We start from the raw sequence: 26903 nt of genomic DNA on the forward strand, positions 1-26903 counted from the left end.
CGTCAGGAGAAACTAGCTTCCTTTTATTTTTGCTGAGCTGGAAAAACGCTTTCAGATTAGTCTGACTTCCTCTCAGCATCTGATGACGTCTGACTGTAAACGTCACAAAGACACATTACATATTTAAGCTATACTAAAGGTGAAGTGAATGAGGGCGTAAATAAATGAAAGGCTTTTAAAAGAGATGTAAGCCTCATCGTGAGATAAGAAGCTGAAGCATATGTGTGACGTCATGACCTCTCAGGCGTTATTTTTGTGTCTCTTAGTCACAAACGGAGAGAAGAGCTCGTGTTTGCGCCAATCCTGCGATGAATGAACGATAAATGCGATGCTATGTATCTGGTGCTTTTATTTTGAAGGTGACCGCGGGAAGCACGGGGTTTCACGGTTTCCGGCTTGATGCTTTCGGCGGTCCCGTTAGCGCTCCGTTCTCGGGTCGCGGTTTTTCACGGTTTTAGGGCTGCTGGTGACCGGTGCCCGAGCAGGAGCGCCGGTGCGGGCGGGTGTGGACGGTCGCGGGTAGATGTGCGCAGTAATCTGCGGATCGGCGCAGACGGCGGAGGATTTGCTGTGATTTAAATCTGCGCCTGACGGACGGAGGCCGGGAGGAGCCGCTAACGGTGACCCGGTCCGGTCTGTCTGCTGCGGGTCGGAATTAAAACGCCCACAAACAGCTCGAAGTTACATTTCCGGGAGTGTCTCTGAGGTCGGACATGGAAGCTGGAAACGTCAGGGTTTAGACCGCCGCCTTTTATTTAGTTAAAACACATAAACTCACTGTTAAATTTTCATCAGCTGAATTTGGTCTTTATGATTTTGAAATTCTGTGATTTTGTCTCAGGTCGTCTGAATTTAGCAAACATTGATTTTATCTCAGCAGCACTCAGTTTATTCACAGTCGTTCCGGTTTCCATCATCATAAAATCCACCTGAGCAAGTCTTCAGGTGAGCAGGTGTGTTCAGGTGTCGGTCAGAGGTTTCTGGCCCCGGCGCTGACTCCACTCGGGATTTTTACTGTGAAAAGCGCAGAAGAAGACCCTTACAACCTTCCTGCTGACACATTAGTGAGCGGTGCCAAAGCTGCCTCTGGAATCATGGGAAGTGTAGGCAAAGAGACTACAGGGATGGACGGCAGTTCCTGGCAACATTAGCGGCTCCAGCAGATACATTTCTCTGAGACGGTTTTTCTGTGGATGTTTGAGTTTGTGGGTTTGAGCAGACATGTCAGATAAAACAGCGCCGCGCTGCCAGCTGAGGCTGGAGTGGATCCACGGGTACCGGGGCCACCAGTGCCGAAACAACCTGTACTACACAGCTGGGAAAGATGTGGTGTACTTCGTGGCCGGGGTGGGCGTGGTCTTCAACACCAGAGAGCACACACAGAAGTTCTACCTGGGACACAACGATGACATTATCAGGTGAGGAGGAACCCTGTGACGGTGCTGGTGAACTCTGACGCCATGCAGGCGGGTTTTAGGATTTAAAGGTCGGTCCATCAGCCGCTGGATTCAACGTCCAGAGAATGTTCAGTTAGAACCTCGGATTCAGAAGACCGGTGTGGTTCTCACTCAGGTTGCAGAACAGCTCTTTACTTCTTGAGCAGTTTGTCCAGCTGATTTGACCGCATTCTGCAGGGTGTCCTATAAGGGGCGCTTCAGGAGTGCGGGGTATCGGGCCTGTTGGGTTCACCTCACGATTCTGGTCTCATTTCTGTCAGAGATGACAGAATTTGTAAGCGGATACAGATGATGATGGACTTTGGCTTCGATGGTTTCTGGACCTCGTTTCGGTTCTCCCTCACTTGACCTCCTGCTCACAGAGGTCCTGGTCATCGGCTGGAGGAGGAGTTTAGGTTTCCCAGAGTATGTTAACAGTGAGGGCAGGGTGGAGCAGGAGGTCGACAGATGAATTGAAAGTGAAGCGATCTGTTTACTGCTAGATCTACGTACTTCTGCTCACCTGTGACCACAAGCTCCCTCTGAAGGTGTCTAGGCGCAGGCTCAGAGATGCTGTGAGGGTTCGGTGTTTCAGGTAGAGCTCAGAGTAGAGAGGAGTCTGACCTGGACCCTCCTGGGGAGGTGTGTCACCTGGAGGCCCCGTGGCAGATCCCCGGCATCTCGGCTGGTTTGGGAACATCTTGGTGTACCTCTGGAGGAGCTGGAAAGGGTTTCTGAAGCTAGTCTGAGGATGGAAATTGGACGTAAATACTTAGAATGGCATTCTCTCGAACATCCAGCAGGGGGCGACTCCTCTGGCCCAATTTATATATAGAAAAGGAGCTGATATGTGAGCTCCGTGAACACCTGAGAGACGGTTTCTGGTCTCAGGTTTTAGGCGTGACTGACGCAAACTGAAACTTGTTTTGTGAATTTTGCTCATTCTTGGTGATATAACGGAGGATTATGTGGGTCTGCTCGTGGGCTGACAGATGTTTGATGGTCTGTGCAGTCGGGTTCAGGATTGAAATAAAGATTAGAGTTAATTTACAAAAGAGAATCTGCCACAGTCCACGGCAAAGCTGCAGGTAGTGCCATCGTGTGAGTGTGGAAACTTTAATATCTCCAGAGTCCAGGAGAAAACTGTTGTGTCAGCTGTTGTGTTTACGTGCCCTGCAGCACTTTGTCAGTGTTCACTGGATCTGGAGCGACACGTCAAACCCGTGTGCTTAAATTCGTCCTGACTTCCTCCTGCTCAGCATTTTGTTTCAGCTTTAACACAGTTCAGAACTTCCTTTGGAATCTGTCTGTTTTTAGGTTTCCTTCAGTGTTTGTGATGCTCTGCAGACAGGGGGCACTCACGCCCAGTTCAGCTGTTTTAATGGGACTCTCTGATTGGAGGACCTTTAAAAACAGAAAGCCACTGCATGTCTGTAACCATCACAAAAACCAGCATTAAGTGCTTACTTCCACCAGCCCTGAGGCGTGTTGGTGAACACACGTGTGTGCTGCTGCGTGTCCGCCCCCCTTCACAGATGGCCGGGTGGCCGCTGAACGATTAAAAGCTTCATCAGCAGCTGCCAGGTCAGCCCTAGTGATGAGGTCACAGTGTGGAGACAGGAAGTCGAGCTCAGCCGTCGGTCGCTGTGATCGGTGTCAGAACTGCTGACTTCTTCTTCTTCCTTTCTCAGTCTGGCCATGCATCCTGATAAGATCCAGGTGGCGACAGGTCAGGTGGGGAAGGACCCGTACATCTGTATCTGGGACACGTACGCCATGCAGACGGTGTCCATCCTGCGGGACGTGCACACCCACGGAGTGGCCTGTCTCGCCTTCGATGCTGATGGACAGGTAACGATGTTACCGACACTCTAACCACCTGTCTCAGATTAAAGTTTTAACAATTTAAAAAATAAAATCTTTGATTTTGAATTGAAACTTTATCAGCAGCAGCAGTTTTACAGCAGCTTTGTATGAGTCGCGCTTCAGAATAATCCTCCTGTGTCTGACACCCGCTGCTTTAGCTCCTCCTGCTGTAAGATAACTTTCCTGTCATTGGCTGCACCTCATCAACAGACACAAGCAAGTGGGCGGGGCTTTTGGCGCCTCTCTGTGACATCACTCTGACCCAGTGTTGAGAGATTACTGCGAACACTGAGCTCGTCAGTAGGAGCTCTACGTTTAGTGTGAATGCGCGCGGCCAGAGCAGGAGATGTGACAGGAAGTGAGGCGAAGGCGAGTGGGTCACCTTTACGTTTCATCGTAAAGGTATCGTCCAATCACGTTCCCTCTTTGTTTCTGTTGCCATAGCGACTGGCCTCAGTTGGCCTGGATGCCAAGAACACGGTGTGCGTCTGGGACTGGAGAAGAGGACGTGTCCTCGCCACGGCCACCGGACACTCGGACAGAGTACGTGCCGGCGCACACGCGTTTATCTGCAGGCGTACCTGAGGAGTAACGCCGCTCTCGCTTTTCCCACAGATCTTCGACGTGTGCTGGGATCCGTTCCAGGCCGGCCGGCTGGTCAGCTGCGGAGTCAAGCACATCAAGGTGGGGCAGCACCTGGGTGGTCACATGACGGAGGGGTTCACAGGCAGCTGTGGGTGCTGGGATCAGCCGCACATCATCCCGCCTGCAGCGGACGATGTGCGGCTGAAAAGTACAGGAGACGTTTAAACCCGGTGATGATTTCGACCTCACACCTCTGTCACGTACAGAGCTGTGCAAAACTCTTGAGCTGCTCCTCACTCTGTGCAGCATCAGGTAATGTTCAGATGTTGACTCACAGGTGGGTGAGAGAAGGAAGACAGGACAAAGACATGCTGTGGAAGAGAGACAGATTAATAACAGGTATGATTCAGTGCAGAGAGGTCTGTAACACATAGTGAGTGAAGAAGAAACACCCAGTGCATCATGGGAATAACAGCAGCCTGCACCTGTTGCAGCGTCACTAAGGGAGGATTCAGGGTCACAGCTTGTTTGAGTTGTAAAAACTGATTCTTATTTTCCTGCGACAGATAAAGAAGTGTGGGGGCTCAAGACTTTTGCACGGTCCTGTATGGGGTTGAAATGGTCCTTCTACTGCTCGCCGTCGATAACCTACTCAGCACGCCAGCATGGCTGGCACCACTTCCTGTGCTAATCTGCGCCCTCTCTGTTTCCTGTGTGCGTAGTTTTGGACTCTGTGTGGCAACGCTCTGACTCCGAAGCGAGGGATTTTTGGGAAAACGGGCGACCTGCAGACCATCCTGTGCGTCTCTGCGGCCAAAGACGAGCTCACGTACTCCGGCGCTCTGAACGGGGACGTTTACGTGTGGCGAGGACTCACGCTGATGAGGACCGTACAGGCTGCACACGGGGTACACACACACACACACACACACACACAGAGCTTTACCTGTAAAACAGGTGGAGCTCGAGAGCAGCATCCACCCTGATGGAAACGCTTTCTCCTCCAGGTAACGCGAGGATCAAACATGGCCGACCTAACCCGAGCAGGTGATTAACCCACAGCTGCACCTGTGCTGGGAAGGGGCTGATGGGAAATGTGTTGTTCTTCTGCAGGCGGGGATCTTCAGCATGCACGCCTGTGAGGAAGGATTCGCCACCGGAGGGCGAGACGGCTGCATCAGACTGTGGGATGTGGACTTCAAACCCATCACAAAGATCGACCTGAGGGAGGCGGAGCAGGGCTACAAAGGTCTGATCTGGTCCCCTCTGTCACACCGGGGTCACTCAGGGGTCACACCGGGGTCCACCTGCTCAGGGTCGCCTCTGCTTTGGTTTTGTATTTGATCAACCACAGCGGCAAAAAAGTTGTCAGTGCTTCACAGAAAGTGAATCTACAGCAGGCTGAGTCTTACCTGCTGCTCACCTGGCTCTGGCAGAGACGCCGGATTCCCAAATCACATGTGATCACATTTATTATTAATAATAATAATAATAGTACATGTTATTTAAAAGCGCCTTTAAAACACCCAAGCACACAGGTACAGCAAATAAAACAGGCATAAAAACGTGAACTGTACACAATAATAAGCGTAGCAGATAAAAAGATCATGGATGATTTATATGGAGTAGGCGGTCTTAAATAGGTGGGGTGATGTCGAGGGGGAATTCCAGGGTCGAGACGAGAGGAAGGAACAGAAAGAGATGTATGCCTTACATGTATGGAGGAGTATTTAAAATGAATGGCAGATTTGACCGGGAGCAGTGAAGCTGCTTCAGGACAGGCGTGCTGTGATGTCCTCGTGACAACACGGGCAGCAGAGCTCTCGACACGTTGAAGCGTACTGATGGATTTTTGTGTTACAGTAGTCGATCTGAGACGCAGCAATGTGTTTGTTAAATGTGAGTTCTGTGATTGGTGGCCCCCGTCCCAGAGTTTCCTGTTTCCTGTCTCAGGTCTGTCGATCCGTAGCGTGTGCTGGAAGGCCGACCGCATCCTGGCCGGGACTCAGGACAGTGAAATCTTCGAGGTGATGGTCCGAGACCGGGACAAACCAGTTCTACTGATGCAGGGTCACAGCGAGGGCGAGCTGTGGGCGCTGGACGTGCACCCCAAACAGCCCGTCGCCGTCACCGGGAGTGACGACCGCTCCGTGAGGTCGGTCCAACTGCACCGCAGACCGCTCACGCCCTCCCGCTCACCTGGTGTCCTCCTAACCTGTTGCTCACCTGTGTCTCAGGCTCTGGAGCCTTCCTGACCACACTCTGCTGGCTCGCTGCAACATGGAGGAGTCCGTTCGAAGCGTTTCTTTCAACAATGACGGTTCTCAGCTCGCTCTGGGCATGAAGGATGGCTCGTTTACGGTGCTGCGTGTCAGGTGACCTCTCTTACCTGTCGATAAGATTATGTACAGGTGTGTTATCGCCTCAAATTAAACAGGAGCTTAAAGCCGATCTGTGACCAGCGAGCTCAGGGAAGCTGACGTCTGCGTTAACAAATGCTGACGTGGAAAACTGTTGGCGGCCTCGCGCTTCCTAAATCTCTGCGGTAACGGTCACAGGTAATGGACCCCACTGATCACGATCGGGTGCTCTTTGTGATAAAGACCACTTCCTGCTATGTGACAGCGGTCTTTAAGCAGGTTAAACATAATTGGCGTGTGTTGCTGTGGTTCTTAGAAATGGGCGGGGTTAAAAGGCTAAGATGGTGGTTTACCATCCGTGCTCCGGTTAGTGAGGCCTGCTAATGCGTGTGTTTGTGCAGGGACATGACAGAGGTTGTGCACATCAAGGACAGGAAGGAAGTGATCCACGAGCTGAAGTTTTCTCCGGATGGTTCTTTCCTGGCGGTCGGGTCCAATGACGGGATGGTGGACGTGTATGCCGTCGCACAGCGCTACAAGAAGGTAGGCGAGTGCAGCCGCTCCGCCTCCTTCATCACCCACCTGGACTGGTCGGTCGACAGCCGCTTCCTGCAGACCAATGACGGTGCCGGGGAGCGGCTCTTCTACAGGATGCCAGGTACACAGGAACACCTGAGACTTGGTTTTGTCCTCCCGGTTTCCACACAGCTGTGGTCTTCAGGGGACAAAAATGTCCCCACTTCATTTTAGCGTGTTTTAAATTAGTATAAATTGTCAATCAGTTCAGCGTTACAGTTTGACTGAAGACATTAACACAAAATTTACCCAACATTTGACATTTTAGGGCCACCAGACCTTGTTTACATAAAGTACACTTTGTTTTTGAGCGAAAATAAAACGAGACAATAAAATATTTCATCCATCCATCCATTCGCTTCCGCTTATCCTTTTCAGGGTCGCGGGGGGCGCTGGAGCCTATCCCAGCTGTCATAGGGCGAGAGGCGGGTACACCCTGGACAGGTCGCCAGTCTGTCGCAGGGCCAACACACAGGGACAGACAACCATTCATACTCACATTCACACCTAGTGGCAATTTGGATTATCCAATTAACCTATCCCCACAAGCTGCATGTCTTTGGACGGTGGGAGGAAGCCGGAGTACCCGGAGGGAACCCACGCAAACACGGGGAGAACATGCAAACTCCACACAGAAAGACCCCGGCCTGATGTTGGAATTGAACTCAGGACCTTCTTGCTGTGCGGCAACAGTGCTAACCACCGTGCCTAAAATATTTAAGGGTTTAGATAATTTGAACTATTTCAGTGGTTCCCAAACTTTTTTTGCTGGCCCCCCTTTGTTTTACAAGAAAAATCCATCAAACATTTAGTGAACAATTAAGCAAATACAAGTAACCTGCAATAAATCACAGGTAGTAAGAAAATAAACGACTAACTCTTTTATGCTGCGTCCGCACCTACACGGGTACTTTTGAACACGCAGCTGTTTCGTCCACGTAAACGGCGTTTCGAATCACCGAAAACTGAGATTTTTTAAAACTTCTTTTTTGTGTTTCCGTGTGGACGAGGAATACAGAGTTGGTCACACAACATCAAAGGTATGTGCCTTTATTCACGTCACGCTGTGGCCACGTTATTGTTTACATGAGATGAACTGCAGAATGATAGAGACAAAATACTGTTAATCTGACTGTCTGCAGGTTTTACACGCAGTTACTGTCCCTCCATTAGAAAGGCAGAGGCGTCACGGTGTGATTATTTTACTGTAGTTGTTTTTCCTGTGTAATAATGTTCAACATTGCATCAATACATGTTTCAAAAAATGCCTCTCTGTGCAAAATGTGTTCAAAAACATAAACAGCTGTGGGATCCTGTTAGTCTGTGATTTGAACCGGGGAACAAATCGTGGCAGGATTAGCCTGATGTTATTTGTATCCTGCTGTAACTTTACTGTATAAAGAGCAAACATCTCCAACATGTCAGGAGCAGTTAGTCATCATACGAAGTGTTTAAAAAATCAAGTGTTTATTAAAATCAAGAATGTGGATTCTCACTGAACCTGAAAAGAGAGTATTAGCCAAAGGACTCAATCTTGCCATTTCTCCACAACAGTTGCCCATAGTGGACCTCATCACAGCCACAGAATCTGCCATACGGACTAATAAATGATCACAGACAGAAGCAGAGCAAATCAGGATGAAAGTCTCAGCCACGCTCTCCAGTGCCAAAGTCCCTCCATCCAACCTCACAATACAGGAAAAGAAGGCCGTCGCTTCCCTGAGCAAAGACCACAACATCACTGTTTTACCAGCTGATAAGGGAAGATGCACCGTGGTCCTAAACACTACAGATTACGATACAAAGATCACTACTCTCCTCGGGGACAACAATACCTACGAAGCCCTAAAGCGAGACCCCACAAGCAGCTACAAAAAGAAAGTTATAGCTTGCCTTCAAGACTTTGAAAAGGACAAAATTATTGACCGCCTCCCGTATCACCGCCTTTACCCAGGGGATGCCATACCCTGCATTTACGGACTTCCTAAGCTCCACAAGGAAGCTGTCCCACTCAGACCCATAGTCAGGAGCATAAACTCAGCTACTTATAACATCTCGAAACACCTTGCTACCATCCTAGCACCTCTCGTGGGGAACACCCCACACCACATCAAGAACTCCACCGACTTCACCGACAAGGTCCAGAAACTTACCCTGGATCCAGATGAAACCATGGTGTCCTTTGATGTAATAATAATAATAATGGATTGGATTTATATAGCGCTTTTCAAGGCACCCAAAGCGCCTGGTTTTATGGGTTGTCGTTAGCAACAACGACGGTAAAACCATTGCATGTCCGCTTGTTTATTTTCCACATAAACCTTTCACAATAAAGCTCAAGATCCTGTTGAGACTTTTTTAAAATAAACAGAATCACGTGAAAAAGTATTATTGACGGATGAGAAGCAAAAAAAGAGCCGTTAGGTGCTAAAAAATAAAGCTTAGACTCAAACGTTAGAACAGGCTTTTCCCCGCAGCACGCCGTGTAATAAATACTCACAAAGAAAACGGCGCCATTACAACTTATGTCTAAAAATGTATCGTTTCATGCATCGGTTAAAACACTCGACTCCAGCTACACGACGCCCAGCTGGAAACACTTCACCTACCCGAGATTCACAGAATTTACAGAAAATATAAATTTTTTTGTGATTTATATCGTTATCGGACGATAGATGTTTTATATCGGGATATGAGATTTTGGTCATATCGCACAGCCCTACAAGAAGTGGAATCCTTCACTGCGCACATTAACGCTGTGGATAAAAAAGTTCACCAGGAAGACACAAAGGACGACTGTTTGCCTTTCCTGGACTGCGCTGTGCACATTGAAGAGAACGGCAAGTTTACCGGAAGCCCACACACACGGACCAGTACCTCCTCTTTGACTCCCATCACCCTCTGGAACACAAACTTGGAGTAATTAGGACCCTACACCACCGGGCAGAACATGTTCCCTCTAAGCCTGAAGGAAAAAGAAGGAACACACACATGTAAAGGAAGCACTCAAAACCTGCGGCTATCCTAAATTCAAGGTTCAAGGTTCTTTATTTGTCACATGCATAGTTATACAAGTATAACACACAGTGAAATGTAGCCTGACACGCGCCTCGACATGTGCAAAAAAATTGGGGGGGATATATATAGTATATACATTGGGTGAATGTGCAGTAGTAGCAGCAAGCAGGTGAATTCTGTACATTAATATGAATAGACATCTGACTATTTTACAGGATAGACAATATAAACATATTTAAAATTAAAGGAATTGAAATGTACATTGTGCCTTGGTTTAGTGTCTGGAAGAGTCCTGACTCAGTCAATTATAGATGATGTGAGAGTGCAGGTGTGTGTGTTTAGGGCCCGGATGGCTTGGGGATAGAAGCTCCTCTTGAGTCTCTCTGTCCTTGCCCGGAAGATGCGGAACCTTCTACCAGATTGCAGAAGTTGGAACAGTTTGTTGCCAGGATGGGACGGGTCCTTCAGTATCTGCTCTAGTCCGGCATCTCCTGGTGTAGGTGTCCTGAAGCGGGGGGAGAGCAATCCTGCAGCAGCGTTCTGCTGTACGGATCACTCTCTGGAGAGCTTTTTGGTCCTTCACACAGCTGTTCCCAAACCACGATGTCATGTTCTGTGTGAGGATGCTCTCCACAGCGCCTGTATAGAAAATCCTGAGGATCTTTGGAGAGACCCTGAACTTCCTCAGTTGTCGTAGGTGATACAGGCGCTGCCTAGCCTTTTTGGTCTGGACCTGAATGTGGGCAGCCCATGTCAGGTCTGAGGAGATGTGGACACCAAGATACTTGAAGGACTGCACCCTCTCCACTGGAGCTCCATTGATGATAATGGGCTTGTAGTCTCTGTGCTGACCCCTTCTGAAGTCCACCACCAGCTCCTTGGTCTTGCTGACGTTCAGCTGGAGGTGGTTGTCCTGGCACCACGATGCCAGATTCTTCACTTCATCCATGTAGGCCGCCTCATCGTTGTTGGAGATGGCACCCAACACCACTGTGTCGTCAGCAAACTTCACAATGGTGTTGGAGCCATGGGTGGCCACACAGTCTGAAGTGTAGAGGGAGTAGAGCAGTGGCGAGAGGACACATCCCTGAGGTGCTCCTGTGTTGATGGTGATGCTGTTGGAGAAGCACCTGCCCACCCTCACCACCTGAGTTCTGCCAGTGAGGAAGTCCAACACCCATGCACACAGACGGCTGTTAAGTCCCAGATCCCTCAGCTTTGTGAACAGTCTGCAGGGCACTATTGTGTTAAACGCTGAACTGTAATCAACAAACAGCATTCGCACACAGTTACCCTGTTTCTTGTCCACGTGGCTGAGGGTGGTGTGTAGGACGTGGGCGATGGCATCCTCTGTGGATCTGTTGGATCTGTAGGCGAACTGCAGCGGATCTGTGGTGTCTGGGATGGAGGAGGAGATGATGTTCTTCAGCAGCCTCTCAAACACCTTCATTACTACCGAGGTCAGTGCAACTGGCCGGTAATCGTTCAGGGATGAGGGTTTGCTGTTCTTGGGCACAGGGATGATGATGGATCTTTTGAAGCATGTGGGGACCACAGACTTCGCCAGGGACTCGTTGAAGATGTAAGTGAACACACCTGCTAGCTGGTCAGCACAGCAGCGCAGCAGACGGCCGGTGATGCCGTCTGGCCCCGCCGCTTTCCTTGTGTTCACTCTCCTCAGTGCTGCTCGGACGTCATGCTCCGCGATGCTGGTCACCGGTCTCTCGGGTGGGCGTTCTTAAAGTCAGCAAAGAGGCACAGAAAAGAAGCTCAGACACCAGCGAGGGAGGATAAGAAGGACAGACGCAACAACATTGTCATCCCCTATGTAGCCGGTGTATCAGAGAAACTCAGGAGAGTTTTCTCCAAGCATGACATCCCGGTGTATTTCAGACCCAGCAACACGCTCAGACACAAACTGGTTCACCCGAAAGACAAAACGCCAAAACACAAACTTAACAATGTGGTGTATGCTGTACAGTGCAGCGAGGAATGCCCAGACCTCTACATCGGAGAGACCAAACAGCCACTTCACAAGCGCATGGTACAACATAGAAGAGCCACCTCCACAGGACAAGACTCAGCAGTCCATCTGCATCTAAAGGTCAAAGGTCACTCTTTGAGGATGCCAATGTTCACATTTTGGACAGAGAGGACAGATGGTTTGAAAGAGGAGTGAAAGAAGCATCTATGTCCACTGTGAGCGACCATCTTTGAACAGAGGCGGGGTTTACGACACCAACTCTCTGCCATCTATAATCCAGTTTTGAGATCCCTTCCCAGACGCCTTAACGCCCACTCACATCCTGGGCCATCTGACCTCAGGAAATCACATGATAAGGTGGGGCCAGGTTTCACAATGAACACACCCGAAACTCTGGCTGATTGGGACCCACACCCAGTTTCACACCTTGGCTCAGGCGATTAGAGGATCATCAGGGGGTCCTTTTGTCCCTCTGTGGGGGGTCACTCCCACTAGGTTTAAATCTGGGACTCCCCACCATTTGACCTTAGAACTGAAGAAGCTTCTCGGATGAGAGGTGAAACGTCTTCAAGCAACTTAAAGAAGTCCAGACGCTTTTCTTTGTAAGCTCCTTTGACTACGATGACCTGGATGACTGAGAACCTCACAGACAATGTGGGATACTGTTTGTCCGTGATTTGAAGAGCCCAGCGCTGCTGGGCCCTCGGGACGCAGGGAAACTAACTCTGCAGGGGAGACCTACCTCTGCACTTGTGCAGGTGAAGCCAAAGGGAAGATTTGCTTCACCATATTTTCTAGTCTTTGGCTTGGAAGGAAGTTGGTTTGGAAACATATTTGGCGATGCTTCATCTCCTGCTTTGCGTTTGTGTGGGAACCCCGTCGAAACACCTGTCCATGATGCTAGCAGTGTCCAAGGGTTATTTTTATGGGGGGGGGTTTCTTACCGCGCCCCCCTGCAATGGCTCTGCGGGGGGGCAGGCCCCACACTTTGGGAAGATCTGGACTATTTGGGCGACCGTGGCTCAGGGGGTTGGGAATCGCATCTCTAACCGGAAGGTCGCCGGTTCGATCCCCGGGCTCTCTGTCCTGGTCGTTGTGTCCTTGGGCAAGACACTTTACCCTACCACCTACTGGTGTTGGCCAGAGGGGCCGATGGCGCGATATGGCAGCCTCGCTTCTGTCAGTCTGCCCCAGGGCAGCTGTGGCTACAACTGTAGCTGCCTCCACCAGTGTGTGAATGTCAGAGTGAATGAATAGTGGCATTGTAAAGCGCTTTGGGTGCCTTGAAAAGCGCTATATAAATCCAATCCATTATTATTATTATTATTATTATTATTATTTGACGAACCACAGAGTGCTGTATGTTGAATTCTAGTGAAAATGTTTTCTTTTCAATCATTTACAAATTTTAAATGGCAGCACATAATCACACCTGTGGTCCTCAGGGCTCAAAAATGACCCCGTTTGCTTTGACTGTTTATAAAGCAACAAGTATAAAATATCATCCATCTCTGTGTTTCAAGGTTTTATTCAACTTTATTCCAACTCATTGCCTGACAGTTTTCTATATTTTGGCATGGTAGGAACACCAGGGCATGAGTCTGAGTGAAGGCAAACTTTCACGAGGACAAAGGCGTGTCCATATTTGACCCAAGTGCAGGAGGAAGCTCAGGTTTATTCCTCTGCACTGGTCCCATCATGGACAGCTTTCTTTCTGCAGTTGCAGGCCAAGGGTCATATACAGTAAACAAGCTGTTACAGGTGATTGTTTTCTTTTGGAAACCTGCAATGTTAGGGACAACTCGCGTGTCCTGACTGCAGGCCAGACGGTTTGCCATTGTACACTAGCATGTACAGCTGGACCTGCATCACATGCTGCCCATGTTTTTATCTCATAGCTCCCTGGTTTACTTGGATGTTCTGTTGGACAGAGTCCTCTGAAGAGGACTTGGTGCTCATACAGTCACATCAGTACCAGGATCTTACATCACAGCAGGAGAAACACCCACTTGTTCCATACACCTCATGGGAGCACGTTTGTGTCATGAACGATGATCATCTATTGTGTCTTTATCATGAAATGATATCACTTTTGTGCTTCTATAATTAAATTAAATAATTAATCTTGTGTCACCTTTAAAACTTCTCTACCAGACTCAGGATGTCATAAACTGGCCGTAGCGACTCTACTGGATGCACGGCAGTAAGAATCAACACACCCACATATGCCTACAGCTGCATTCGGTCCATTTTTCTTCCTCTCTCGTTGTCCCTCCTTGTTCGTCATTGAGTTGGCTGTAGAGCAGGTCATCTGCTAATTGGATGGTTGTTGGTTCAATCTCTGTGTGCTCTAGTCTGGAGTTCTTACCAAGGTGTCCTTGGGCAAGTTACTGAACCCCAACTTGGTCTCTGATGCATCCATTGGCATGTGAACTTTGAAAAGCATAAAACAAGCAGAATACACTGTGTGTAATTCTTTCAGTGCTCGAGTAGAAAAGCAATCGCAGGAGTATGGGACCTGGCACATGTGCTTGGACTGTGGTAGACTGTCTTTCTCTGAGGCTCATGAGAGAGTCAGGCATTGTCTGTCACTGGGAAGTAGAGCAGGGCGATATGGCCAAAAATATTTATCACGATATACATTTGAAAATTTGCGATAACGATATAACTGACAGTATAATTGACACGAGACAAAATACTTTACAACTCCACAACTTTATTAGTGCAAAAAAACCCATCAGTGTATTTTCACTTAAAGAAGCAGCTGTTTTAAGTGCATTAAAGTTATATAAAAATGTAACAGTGCAAATTCCTCGCTGACAGTTTAACCAAAAGGCGTTTCCAGTGGAAACTGGCCGACACATCCTCAGCATAACCATGTATAATATCCACAAAACTTAAAAAGAGGTTAAACACACACAGTACAGTAACATTATGTTGAAGCACAGTACGTATCGCTCCGCCTACGATAGCCGTAATGCTCCGACAATCCATCAAGCGGTGCGGCTTCGTAGCTCAGCAAAGTCGTACTAAAACATCTGACAGATTTATCCTAACACCGTGTACATAAAATCGTTTTGAGGTCATAAACAAGAACAGAATTCACAAGCCTCAAGTGCAGTGGAGGCTTGTGAACATACTTTCTGTGTATGTATTATTGTAGGGTCTACCTTACAGTATGAAGCACCTTGATGCTGTTGTAAAAATACAATTGAATGGAATGCAGAGCACCTGCCTCCTCATTGTGCTGCCTGTTGGTGTTGTTGTGGTTATGACCTTTGCTCGACCCCACACATCAGTGATCCAAGATCAAAGATGTTTGGTGTGTAAATGTGACCCTTTGCAACCCTTTGTAATTTGGGGACATGTTTGTCCCCGAGGACCACAGGTGTTATAAAATCTAATACAAAATCCATAAATAAATCAAATTACTTAAAACTTAGTCCAGTCATGCATAGCATAGTACTGAATAACTGTTACTGTCAGACCATTTGATGATTAAAAACCCCATTTTTGATAGCAAAATTTCTGTAGAGGACAGAAATGTCCGAAAGACAACACAAGGGTTAATTGGAGCTCACCTGTCCTTACCTGGGACCAGTTGTGGGACTTGATGGTGCAGATTTGTGGGTCTTACCTACTTCCTTTCCCTGTCCTGCAGCGGGAAAGCTGGTTCCTAAAGAGGAGGCGAAAGGGATTCACTGGATGACGTGGACCGGTGTTGTCGGGCCGGAGGTGAACGGCATCTGGGTCAAATACTCCAACGTCACCAACGTCAACTCCGTGGACGCCAACTACAGCAGCGCTGTGCTGGTGGCTGGCGATGACCTTGGCCTCGTCAAGCTCTTCAGGTTCCCCTGCCTGAAGAAAGGCGAGTGATGCAAGCCGATAACATTTTTACTGAGGATCCACAGAGTCCGGCTGAGTGGTGGACCTCTGAGGTCGTCCTAATTCTGAGTCTTAGTCATTAGACCCGGAGTTACAGGCGTGGGACAGAATAGATTTGATGAGGATGTTTCTGGAGTGATGTGCGTTCTTATTCTTGTGTTTCTAACATCACACAGGGGCCAAATTTAAGAAGTACATTGGTCACTCTGCCCATGTGACCAACGTTCGCTGGTCCAGCGATCTGCAGTGGGTCATCAGCACCGGTGGTGCCGACCACGCCGTCTTCCAGTGGAGGTTCCTGCCCGAAGGTGTGATGAACGGTGTTCTGGAGCCCCTCCTACAAGGTGACGCAGAGCTTTCCTTTAGTTGCAGATGATGACGGCGCGGACCTCCCAGAAACTTTTCAGCAGTTAAACTAAATCAACAAACTGAGCTTGACTCTTTTATCATCCTAAAGTCTTTGCAGGTCATAATGGTGCGTTCACACTGAACACGACAGAAGCGACCAGAGTTTCAGGTTTACGGTCAATGGAGGAGCGCGATGAAGCGCGACTGGGGTTCCCGCGAAACTTCAGAAGCAGATTGGTGTCGCAAAAACGCTTTTCTGCCTGATTCGCGCAAACAATTAGCGCGACTGATGCGATGGAAAACACGCGCTGCAGTTTGTGTTGCATTTTGTGCATTCGCACTTATCGCATCTACCACTCGAGTTGGAAAAATCTGAACTCCAATCAGGAGCCTGATGACGTGATGCTCTGGTTCAAAGGGGCAGGTCCAGCCAAAGCCCTTCATTCTTCATTCAATATGGAGGAAAGGCTCATCAACGCCGTAGCCTACCACCCGGAGCTGTATGACACCAGCTGCCTGTTTACAATGAATTAATGTAGGCAGTTAATTTGTGCATGTTGTCATATAGGAATATATGTTTTTGTTTATTAATAAACAGCACACCGTGGTCCCGCTCTTCATCCGTCACTGCCTCACGTTTTCGCAGGTTTTTTTATTGCACAGTACAACTTTCAACAATGCGCATTGCATTCTGCAGCCTGATTGACAAATCTCCTCCGTGTCGTGTCTCCTGCGCTTGTTTGGTTTTGATAACCATCACGTCCAATTACGCCGCTGCTCTGCTCTCCACAGTAAATAGAGAAGGGAGAACCTCTCTTCAAACGCTAGATCGACAGCTGCCATCTTGCAAACATACCATCTGGCATTACTTCCGCCCACATTTCCACTTCCCTATTGCATATTAAGTGTGACCAGTTTGCTTTAGACACGCTTCGAGGTGCGAATGTGCACGCGACCAGCCAGGGGCGTCTGGCGCTTTTTGGTCGCTTCTATCGCGTTCGGTGTGAACGCACCGTAAGAATCAGGTCTCCAAATCCAGTCTCCTCCTGCAGCTGCAGATTATTCATAATGATCCAAATCACTGTTCTTGTCCCGCCTCGCACCTTCTCCATTTGAAAACTCGAGCTAACTTATTGCCACACATGACAAAAGTACAGAATGCCCTGTAAAAACAGAGTGAAGAAGAAACACCCAGTGCATCATGGGAATCCCCGGCAGCCTACGTCTATTGCAGCATAACTAAGGGAGGATGCAGGGTCACCTGGTCCAGCCCTAACTATATGCTTTAGCAAAAAGGAAAGTTTGAAGCCTAATCTTGAAAGTAGAGATAGTGTCTGTCTCCTGAATCCAAACTGGAAGCTGGTTCCACAGAAGAGGTGCCTGAAAACTGAAGGCTCTGCCTCCCATTCTACTTTTAAATACTCTAGGAACAACAAGTAGGCCTGCAGAGCGAGAGCGAAGTGCTCTAATAGGGTGATATGGTACTACAAGGTCATTAAGATAAGATGGAGCCTGATTATTTAAGACCTTGTATGTGAGGAGCAGGATTTTGAATTCTGGATTTAACAGGAAGCCAAAGCAGGAGAAATCTGCTCTCTCTTTCTAGTCCCTGTCAGGACTCTTGCTGCAGCATTTTGGATTAACTGAAGGCTTTTCAGGGAGTTTTTAGGACTTCCTGATAATAATGAATTACAGTCGTCCAGTCTGGAAGGAATAAATGCATGAACTAGTTTTTCAGCGTCACCTCTGCTTATCGCTGACTCATATTTTTCACCCGTGCCGTGTCTTCAGAGGGTTACGCCGACTCCAACAGCGGCGAGTCGGACTCAGACGTGTCAGATGTGCCGGAGCTCGACTCGGACATCGAACAGGAAGCTCAGACCAGCTACGAACGTCAGGTGACTGGGACACAAACGCTCCCACCTGCAGTCAAAAAGCCGTCTGACTCACCTGTCTCTGTCTGCAGGTGTATAAGGAGGACCTGCCACAACTCAAGAAGAAGCTGATTGGTTCCCTGAAGCGGCAGAAAGCTCCAGAGGAGGGGCTTCGTCTGCAGTTTGTTCACGGGTAAACTATCCACATCAGACATGGATCTGGTCTCGTGAGTAAATAATGTAAATAAACCTCCGTTTGTGCTGCTTCCTGTTTGCTGCAGGTACCGGGGCTTCGACTGCCGTAACAACCTGTTCTACAGTCAGGCGGGAGAGGTGGTGTACCACGTGGCCGCCGTCGCTGTCGTCTACAACCGGCTGCAGCACAGCCAGAGGTTTTACCTCGGGCACGACGATGACATCCTTAGCCTCGCCGTCCACCCGCTCAAAGACTACGTGGCCTCGGCACAGGTATGCCCGGCCGATCGCAGCATGTCGCGTTTCCGAGACGGTTTCTGATTGGCTGTTCCTGTGTACAGGTGGGCAGAGACCCGGCCATACATGTGTGGGACATCCAGACCCTGAAGTGTCTGTCGCTGCTCAAAGGACACCACAGCAGGGGCGTGTGTGCTCTGGAGTTCACAGGTAAGCTGACTGCATGCCGTGCCATCGGGCATCAATATTTCTATCCCTAAGCCCTCACCTGTTATCGCTAACTCAGCGGGTTAGCTCAAGTAGAAACAGCTGTTGTTCCCAATCCTTCCTTCACACTGCTTTCTGACGTAACTCCTCTCTTGGTACTTCTCAGCTGATGGGAAGAGTTTGATCTCAGTGGGATTCGATGAATTTCACTCCATCATCATCTGGGACTGGAAGAAAGGAGAGAGACTAGCCAAGGCCAGGTAAACACACCTGGATTAAGTCAGCTAGTCCTGCCGTAAGATGGTCGTGCTTTTGTAAGCTCACAGTTTCTCGCAGTGGTTGCCGAGTGTTAGGGAAAATATTCTAAAACACTTCTTCAGTAAAGACTCAGAGAAGAGAAACACACAGAGTTCTTGCTAGCAAGGGCAGCTCCCTACTGAGAGACTCCGGTGAGGAGCTGACCTGGTCTTTATTTTATACTCCATTGAACGTGTGTGTGTGTGTGTGTGTGTGTGTGTGTGTGTGTGTGTGTGTGTGTGTGTGTGTGTGTCCTGCTGATCAAAGGGTCATAAAAGGCACATCCTTGGTCAGGAAGAGGGTAGACCTCCCTCACCCTAGATAACATTGGTGAGGAAGTCAAGCAGTTAAAGCACTTAGACTAAAACAGACGTAACTACACTGAACAAAAATATAAACGCAACACCTTTGTTACTGCTCCCATTCCCCATGGGATGGACGTAGAGACCTAAAATTCATTCCAGATACACAATATAACCATCCCTCCCAAACAGTGGTCACAAATCAGTCCAAATGTGTGGTAGTGGGCACATCTGCTATATTGAGATAATCCATCCCACCTCACAGGTGTGCCACATCAGGATGCTGATCTGACATCATGAGTAGTGCACAGGTGTACCTCAGACTGCCCACAACAAAAGGCCACCCTGGAATGTGCAGTTTTGTCTCACAGCAAAATGCCACAGATGCCACAAGCAATGAGGGAGCGTGCAATTGGCATGCTGACAGCAGGAATGTCAACCAGATCTGTCGCCCATGCATTGAATGTTCATTTCTCAACCATAAGCCGTCTCCACAGGCGTTTCCGAGAATATGGCAGCACATCCAACCGGCCTCACAACCGCAGACCTCGTGTAACCACACCAGCCCAGGACCTCCACATCCAGCAGGTTCACCTCCAAGATCGTCTGAGACCAGCCACCCAGACAGCTGCTGGAACAATTGGTTTGCACAACCAAACAATTTCTGCACAAACTGTCAGAAACAGTCTCAGGGACGCTCAACTGCATGCCCGTCGTCCTCATCGGGGTCTTGACCTGACTCCAGCTCGTCGCCGTAACAGACTTGTGTGGGCAAATGCTCACATTCGATGGCGTCTGGCACGTTGGAGAGGTGTGCGCTTCACGGATGAATCATGGTTCACATTGTTCAGGGCAGATGGCAGCTGAGAATGTCCCAGTTCTTGCATGGCCAGCATACTCACCGGACATGTCACCCATTGAGCATGTTCGGGATGTGCTTGACCGGCGTATACGACAGCGTGTACCAGTTCCCACGAATATCCAACAACCTCGCACAGCCATTGAAGTGGAGTGGACCAACATTCCACAGGCCACAATTGACAATCTGATAGACTCCATGCGACGATGTGTTGCACTGCATGAGGCAAATGGTGGTCACACCAGATACTGACCGGTTCTGGGTCCCCAGACCCCCAATAGCGCAAAAAACTGCACATTCCAGGGTGGCCTTTTGTTGTGGGCAGTCTGAGGTACACCTGTGCACTACTCATGATGTCAGATCAGCATCCTGATGTGGCACACCTGTGAGGTGGGATGGATTATCTCAATATAGCAGATGTGCCCACTACCACACATTTGGACTGATTTGTGACCACTGTTTGGGAGGGATGGTTATATTGTGTATCTGGAATGAATTTTAGGTCTCTACGTCCATCCCATGGGGAATGGGAGCAGTAACAAAGGTGTTGCGTTTATATTTTTGTTCAGTGTACGTTAATCCTACCATAAAACAATAAGAGAAGGTATGACCTCTCTCGTGCTCCCAGGATGTGGGTGTGCATTCTAGTGTGGAATACACACCAAGCCTTTGCAGCCTGTTAAAGATCACACACAATTGATTATATGCCTCTAAGTATACATGGTTGAATATTTCCTAATACAAATAACTACATGCAGTATTCTACCATATGCAAACTTATATCACTAAAAGATTATACTGACTACTAAATACAATTTTCCATTAACACCGAGGGAAATGTTTGTGTCTCGTTTCACGTGTTTGAGCCGATTGGCTGAAAGCTTATGTGTCTGCAGGGGTCATAAAGACAAGATCTTCGTGGTGAAGAGCAATCCTTTCAGGATGGACAAACTGGTGACCGTGGGCATGAAACACATCAAGTTCTGGCAACATTCAGGTAGGCGTCGTTTCCTCTTTACCTGGAACTCACCTGACACGCTCAGCTCAACGAGGTAGGAGGGGTCACATGGGGCTGTCCCACATGTAGGGCTGCCACGATTACGTCGACTATCAAAATCATCGATGACTAATTTAATAGTCGACGCGTCATTTGAAGCTTTGTAAGATCCCAAAAGATGCAGGAATAAGTTGTAGGATTTAAGAGTGTAATAACAGACTGAAACAGAAGATGGCAGCACTGCATGCCAGCTGCCATTAAACCCCGAAGAAGAAGAAGAAGCTGTGTCCCAGAATTCATAGCGCAGCCCAGCTCAGTTTCCAACAATGGCGGCAGCGAGTTAGTTTTGTCACTGTCACTACCCGATCCGTACCGGAAACCCGATGGGTACCCCGCATGCGCGAAAGGTTTCTACTTCCAGTCGTAGCGTTTTACGATAGTTATGGGTCAGAGTATCTGTTAAGATGTTAAGAATAACAAGTATATCTTAAAATGTTTGCAATAATGAAGCATTTCAATATAATGTAGACAAAAACGAAAAATAAGAAGAAAGTTACGGATCAGGACTCCCTGATCCGTACCGCGCATGTGCAGATGTTTTCTTCTTCTTCTGTTCGTTTAATGGCAGTTTACTCCCCAGTGTACGAGGATACCGCCACCTGCTGACCGAGCGAATAAACCCTATTATAAACTGAATTATCATCATTACAAACGTGTGTTAAATCTGATTTAGTGATAATCGAGTGTGTTTATGCTTGTCTGTGTGGAGAGGATTGTTGGAATAGTGATGATGATGTGCGCTATCACTGTCAATTGTCAGTAAACACTTCATCTGGCTGATGAATCTACACGTGAGATATTACAAAGTCTGTGTTATTAACTCTGTAATTAGGCGCCATTCTTCTTATTTTACGGCGCTGTTGCTCAATCGGGGGACGCTCTCTGTTGAGGAGAAAAGCATGAATTTCTTTGTATACGGATTATCCATTGTTTAAATGTCCCGGGCAGTCGAAAAGGAGTCAGAGCTGTTGAGAAATGCTAGGAGCTAACTGGGCGATAACCGTATCATTCAAATATATTGAATGTCGCAATGTTGGCAAAGAGAGGAAGTGACGTAAGATTTGCGCATGCGGGGTACCGATCGGGTTTCCGGTACGGATCGGGTAGTGACAAGCACAGCCCAGCTCAGTTTCCAACAATGGCGGCAGCGAGTTTTTTTTTTAAATTTATTTTTTTAATTAGTAATATAAACATACAAACAAAATGCACCATATATTACAGATTCAGAAAATAGACATTTCTTACATATTAGCAACTTTCATATATAGTGAAAATAAAATATAAAGATGGGGTCACATAATTTAACAAATTATTAACTCACTAAATCAAAATCTTCCATAAAGGAAACAAAAAAAGCAGCCTTTTTCTTTTTAACTAAAGTCAAAGATTTAACCAACAGGTTTAAGTCGTTTTTCCAGTGAGCCAGTGTTGGTTTGGTCTTAAAAAAGCGACATTTATGTATAAAATGCTTGCACAAGATTAATAACACATTAACACCATAATTACCTTTCTTTTCTTTCAAAAACACTCCAAACATTATCATATTTAAGGGGCGGCAGCGAGTTAGTTTTGTCACTACCCGATCCGTACCGGAAACCCGATCGGTACCCCGCATGCGCAAATCTTACGTCACTTCCTCTCTTTGCCAACATTGCGACATTCAATATATTTGAATGATACGGTTAGCGCCCAGTTAGCTCCTAGCATTTCTCAACAGCTCTGACTCCTTTTCGACTGCCCGGGACATTTAAACAATGGATAATCCGTATACAAAGAAATTCATGCGTTTCTCCTCAACAGAGAGCGTCCCCCGATTGAGAAACAGCGCCGTAGAATAAGAAGAATGGCGCCTAATTACAGAGTTAATAATGCAGACTTTGTAATATCTCACGTGTAGATTCATCAGCCAGATGAAGTGTTTACTGACAATTGACAGTGATAGCGCACATCATCATCACTATTCCAACAATCCTCTCCTCACAGACAAGCATAAACACACTCGACTATCGCTAAATCAGATTTAACACACGTTTGTAATGACGATAATTCAGTTTATAATAGGGTTTATTCGCTCGGTCAGCAGGTGGCGGTATCCTCGTACACTGGGGAGTAAACTGCCATTAAACGAACAGAAGAAGAAGAAAGCATCTGCACATGCGCGGTACGGATCGGGTAGACCCGATTTGTACGGTCAGACTTTACACATGCGCAGTAAGGATCGGAGAGTCCTGATCCGTAACTTTTTTATTTTTCGTTTTTGTCTACATTATATTGAAATGCTTCATTATTGCAAACATTTTAAGAGATACTTGTTATTCTTAACATCTTAACAGATACTCTGACCCATAACTATCGTAAAACGCTACGACCGGAAGTAGAAACGTTTCGCGCATGCGGGGTACCCATCGGGTTTCCGGTACGGATCGGGTAGTGACAAGTTTTAATGTTACTCTTATTATTCTTTCTGGGTCACAAAATAAACGTTTAACATATTTTCAGGCGAGAATGTAGCTGTGTAAACCTCAAATATCTGCTCAGTTTATCAAGACACCGCATATTTTCAAAAGCGCTCCGACGTTTTCGGAGACGTCTGTTACCCACTAGCTCGTTAGCTAGGCGGGGGCTAGGCTAACTAGAGCCGTGAGAACACCGGACTCCCGGCAGATCGTTTTCAAACCCACCGCCGTCTTTCGCTACTCAGGTTAAACATGATATATGAGTCACTTAGATAACTTAAAAATGTTATTGTTTGGCTTTTTTCAGTATTTTATTTGTTCCTGAGTAAATCAGTTTGGCTGAGATTAAAGTTTTTACACAGCTGAATAAACATCAAGCAGACAGCTGATTATCAGAAGTGTGAGACGCTGGAGAATTTACTCCGGTGTCCTGTTATATTTTAGATAGCAAGGAGTTTATTAAACTTCACCGAAACAATCTGCAAATTTCATTAAAATTGAATAAACTATCATCTTGTCTTTATTTTTAGTTAGTACAGACCTTAAACACTTAAAGCTGTAAGCTAATGATAGTTATATAAGAGCAGATGCTGCTGGTGCAATAAGCTGTAGTTTTACATCCAATGGGTGATGATCTGATTAGTCGACTAATCGCAAAAATAATCGGTGACTAGTCGACTATCAGAATAATCGTTTGTGGCAGCCCTACCCACATGTGGTGGTTTTATTCACGCTCTGATAAAACGTGAACTTTAAAACGTTTCTTTTTAAATGGATGCTTGTAAACATCCGTTCCCGTCCCGCAGGCGGCGGTCTGACCTTCAAACGCGGGATTTTCGGGAACCTGGGGAAACAGGAGACGATGATGTCGGCGTGTTACGGTCGATCCGAGGACCTCGTTTTCTCCGGAGCCACGAACGGAGACGTTTACATCTGGAGAGACACGATGCTTATCAAGACCATCAAAGCCCACGACGGCCCCGTGTTCGCCATGTGCTCCCTGGACAAGGTGACGCTTCATCCTTTGTTATCTAAAGTGGAGGAGGGTTGAGTCTGTAGCAGGGTGGAGTAATACGAGCATGGACAAAAACGATCTTTTACATGATTGATTGATGATTGAAGATGATTGTCAAGAAGTGGCTGCAGGCAGCAGAGGACGCAAAGGCAGGACGCAACTCAAAACACAGCTTTATGCTGCAGGAGATACAGAACTAAACTAAACACACAGGAGGGAACTCAGCCGAAGGTGATCTAAGTAATGAGGCAGGGAAACATGACACACGTCACACAGGAGACTATCAAAGTAAAACAGGAAGCACTCGCACCACATGGCACATGACAGGGGAGAACGCTCAGGGAAATGAGCTAACGAGGGGGGGGGGCAGTTAAGGTGGTCGAGACACAGAGAGAGCGCGAGAGGGGAGACATGACAGGCTGGGGAGGAGAAACGTGAGGAGGAGGACAAGGGAACAGGAAAGGGGAAGAAGACACAGACACACCAAACTCATGAACCGAGAACATGAATACAAAGTAACACAAGAACTCAAAAACACTGGTGACCCGGAAGCATGACAACGATCCTTTCAAAATAAAATCATAACCACAGACTTGTTTGCATTTCTGCTTCCTGTGTCCAGGGTTTTGTGACGGGGGGGAAAGACGGCATCGTGGAGCTTTGGGACGACATGTTTGAGAGATGTTTGAAAACGTACGCCATCAAGCGGGCCGTCCTGTCTCCGTCCTCTAAAGGTAGGGGACGCCAGCATCGGGGTGTTTTTGAACGGCGCGAGCGCCTGAAGGTGATCGGTCGTGTTTTCTGAGCAGGGCTGCTGCTGGAGGACAACCCGTCCATCAGAGCCATCACGCTGGGCCACGGTCACATCCTGCTGGGAACCAAGAACGGAGAGATCCTGGAGATCGATAAGAGCGGCCCCATGACGCTGCTGGTGCAGGTAAGTTAACTTCACCAATCTGTCACGGGCTCTCCTGCTCCGCCCCCACCTCACTGAGATTGAATCGCTACAGTGCACTGACACAGTCACCTGTACACCTCACACCTGTGTGTGCCAGGGTCACATGGAGGGCGAGGTGTGGGGTTTGGCGGCACACCCTCTACTTCCTGTCTGTGCCACCGTCAGTGACGACAAAACTCTGAGGATCTGGGAGCTGTCAGCCAATCACCGCATGGTGGCTGTCCGCAAGCTCAAGAAAGGTGAGACGAGCAAATGTGAAACCTTGGCGTGCTCTCTTTCTTACCTGTGCTGTGTTTCCTGTCAGGTGGGCGGTGCTGTGCCTTCTCTCCGGACGGGAAAGCTCTGGCGGTCGGCCTAAATGATGGCAGCTTCCTGGTGGTGAACGCTGACACGCTGGAAGACATGGTGACGTTTCACCATCGCAGAGAGCTCATCTCAGACATCCGCTTCTCCCAAGGTACCTGAACTCAGCACACAGGTGTGGCACAGGATGAAGGTCACCGGTGGGTCGCTGATGAGTCAGGTGTGTGTTTCAGATGCGGGGAAGTACCTGGCTGTGGCCTCGCACGACTCTTTTGTGGACATCTACAACGTCCTGACCAGCAAGAGAGTCGGCATCTGCAAAGGAGCCAGAAGCTACGTCACTCACATCGACTGGGACTCCAGAGGTGAGACTCACCTGTGCTGCGGTCACTGGCGCCACCTTCAGGACACACTTTCCACTAATAGCAGGCTGCAGCTTTACATGACGGTGAGGTGGTGTCAGACTCTCATGTGCTACCTCTACAGGTAAGCTGCTGCAGGTGAACACCGGAGCCAAAGAGCAGCTATTCTTTGAGGCGCCGCGAGGACGCAGACAGAACATCAGCGTGGCCGAGGTCAGGAGCGCGCCGACAGCTCTGGTGAGGCGTTTCGACTGAACTGCAGAGGTCATGCCGTGTTTCTGTTTCAGTTCGAGAAGCTGGAATGGGCGAGCTGGACGTCCGTTTTCGGTCCCACCTGTGAGGGGATATGGCCAACGCTCAGCTTCATTAACGCCGCCTCGCTCACCAAAGACCGCAAACTGCTGGCCACCGGAGACGACTTCGGCTTCCTCAAACTCTTCAGCTTCCCGTCCAGGGTGAGAGAGGAGTCCACGCCACGTCTCAAAACGTCTACTTTCAAAGGCTCTGTTCATCTTAACCTCTGACCTCTGACCTCAGGGCCAGTTTGCCAAGTTTAAGAAGTATGTGGGTCACAGCTCCAACGTGACCAATGTCCGCTGGTCCAACGATGACACAGTGTTGCTGACAGTGGGCGGGGCTGATACAGCGCTGATGATCTGGACCAGAGAGCTGCCGGGTCACAAGGAGAGCAAAGCTGTGGACAGCGAGGAGTCTGACGAC

The 26903-nt window shown here is 48.2% G+C and overlaps 1 protein-coding gene across 3 annotated transcripts in view; it reads left to right on the plus strand.

The window, feature by feature from the left end:
* Positions 1 to 393: 393 nt before the first annotated feature.
* The window catches only part of LOC146668952 (echinoderm microtubule-associated protein-like 6), a 39782-nt gene continuing 13272 nt past the window's right edge, over positions 394 to 26903 (plus strand). For 2 of the 3 annotated variants that reach the window (XM_085408273.1, XM_085408274.1), the window contains exons 1-26: positions 394 to 1418; positions 3128 to 3287; positions 3747 to 3845; positions 3918 to 3986; positions 4610 to 4795; positions 5001 to 5136; positions 5841 to 6042; positions 6125 to 6262; positions 6649 to 6905; positions 15487 to 15696; positions 15890 to 16057; positions 17853 to 17959; positions 18028 to 18128; positions 18217 to 18403; positions 18472 to 18577; positions 18741 to 18834; positions 20929 to 21029; positions 24352 to 24554; positions 25183 to 25294; positions 25370 to 25497; positions 25616 to 25757; positions 25823 to 25975; positions 26055 to 26186; positions 26308 to 26396; positions 26471 to 26638; positions 26721 to 26903. The exon at positions 26721 to 26903 is cut by the window's right edge and continues 19 nt beyond it. In XM_085408273.1, coding sequence (XP_085264399.1) covers positions 1222 to 1418; positions 3128 to 3287; positions 3747 to 3845; positions 3918 to 3986; positions 4610 to 4795; positions 5001 to 5136; positions 5841 to 6042; positions 6125 to 6262; positions 6649 to 6905; positions 15487 to 15696; positions 15890 to 16057; positions 17853 to 17959; positions 18028 to 18128; positions 18217 to 18403; positions 18472 to 18577; positions 18741 to 18834; positions 20929 to 21029; positions 24352 to 24554; positions 25183 to 25294; positions 25370 to 25497; positions 25616 to 25757; positions 25823 to 25975; positions 26055 to 26186; positions 26308 to 26396; positions 26471 to 26638; positions 26721 to 26903 — 3828 coding nt within the window. In that variant the 5' untranslated portion in view covers positions 394 to 1221. The remainder of the gene's footprint in view (positions 1419 to 3127; positions 3288 to 3746; positions 3846 to 3917; positions 3987 to 4609; positions 4796 to 5000; positions 5137 to 5840; positions 6043 to 6124; positions 6263 to 6648; positions 6906 to 15486; positions 15697 to 15889; positions 16058 to 17852; positions 17960 to 18027; positions 18129 to 18216; positions 18404 to 18471; positions 18578 to 18740; positions 18835 to 20928; positions 21030 to 24351; positions 24555 to 25182; positions 25295 to 25369; positions 25498 to 25615; positions 25758 to 25822; positions 25976 to 26054; positions 26187 to 26307; positions 26397 to 26470; positions 26639 to 26720) is intronic. The other variant, XM_085408275.1, reaches the window with a different exon arrangement.

This window comes from Rhamphochromis longiceps, linkage group LG6 (genome assembly GCF_057381845.1).
Source record: "Rhamphochromis longiceps isolate RC_006_pf linkage group LG6, R_longiceps_female_GT1.1, whole genome shotgun sequence".
NCBI lineage: Eukaryota > Metazoa > Chordata > Actinopteri > Cichliformes > Cichlidae > Rhamphochromis > Rhamphochromis longiceps.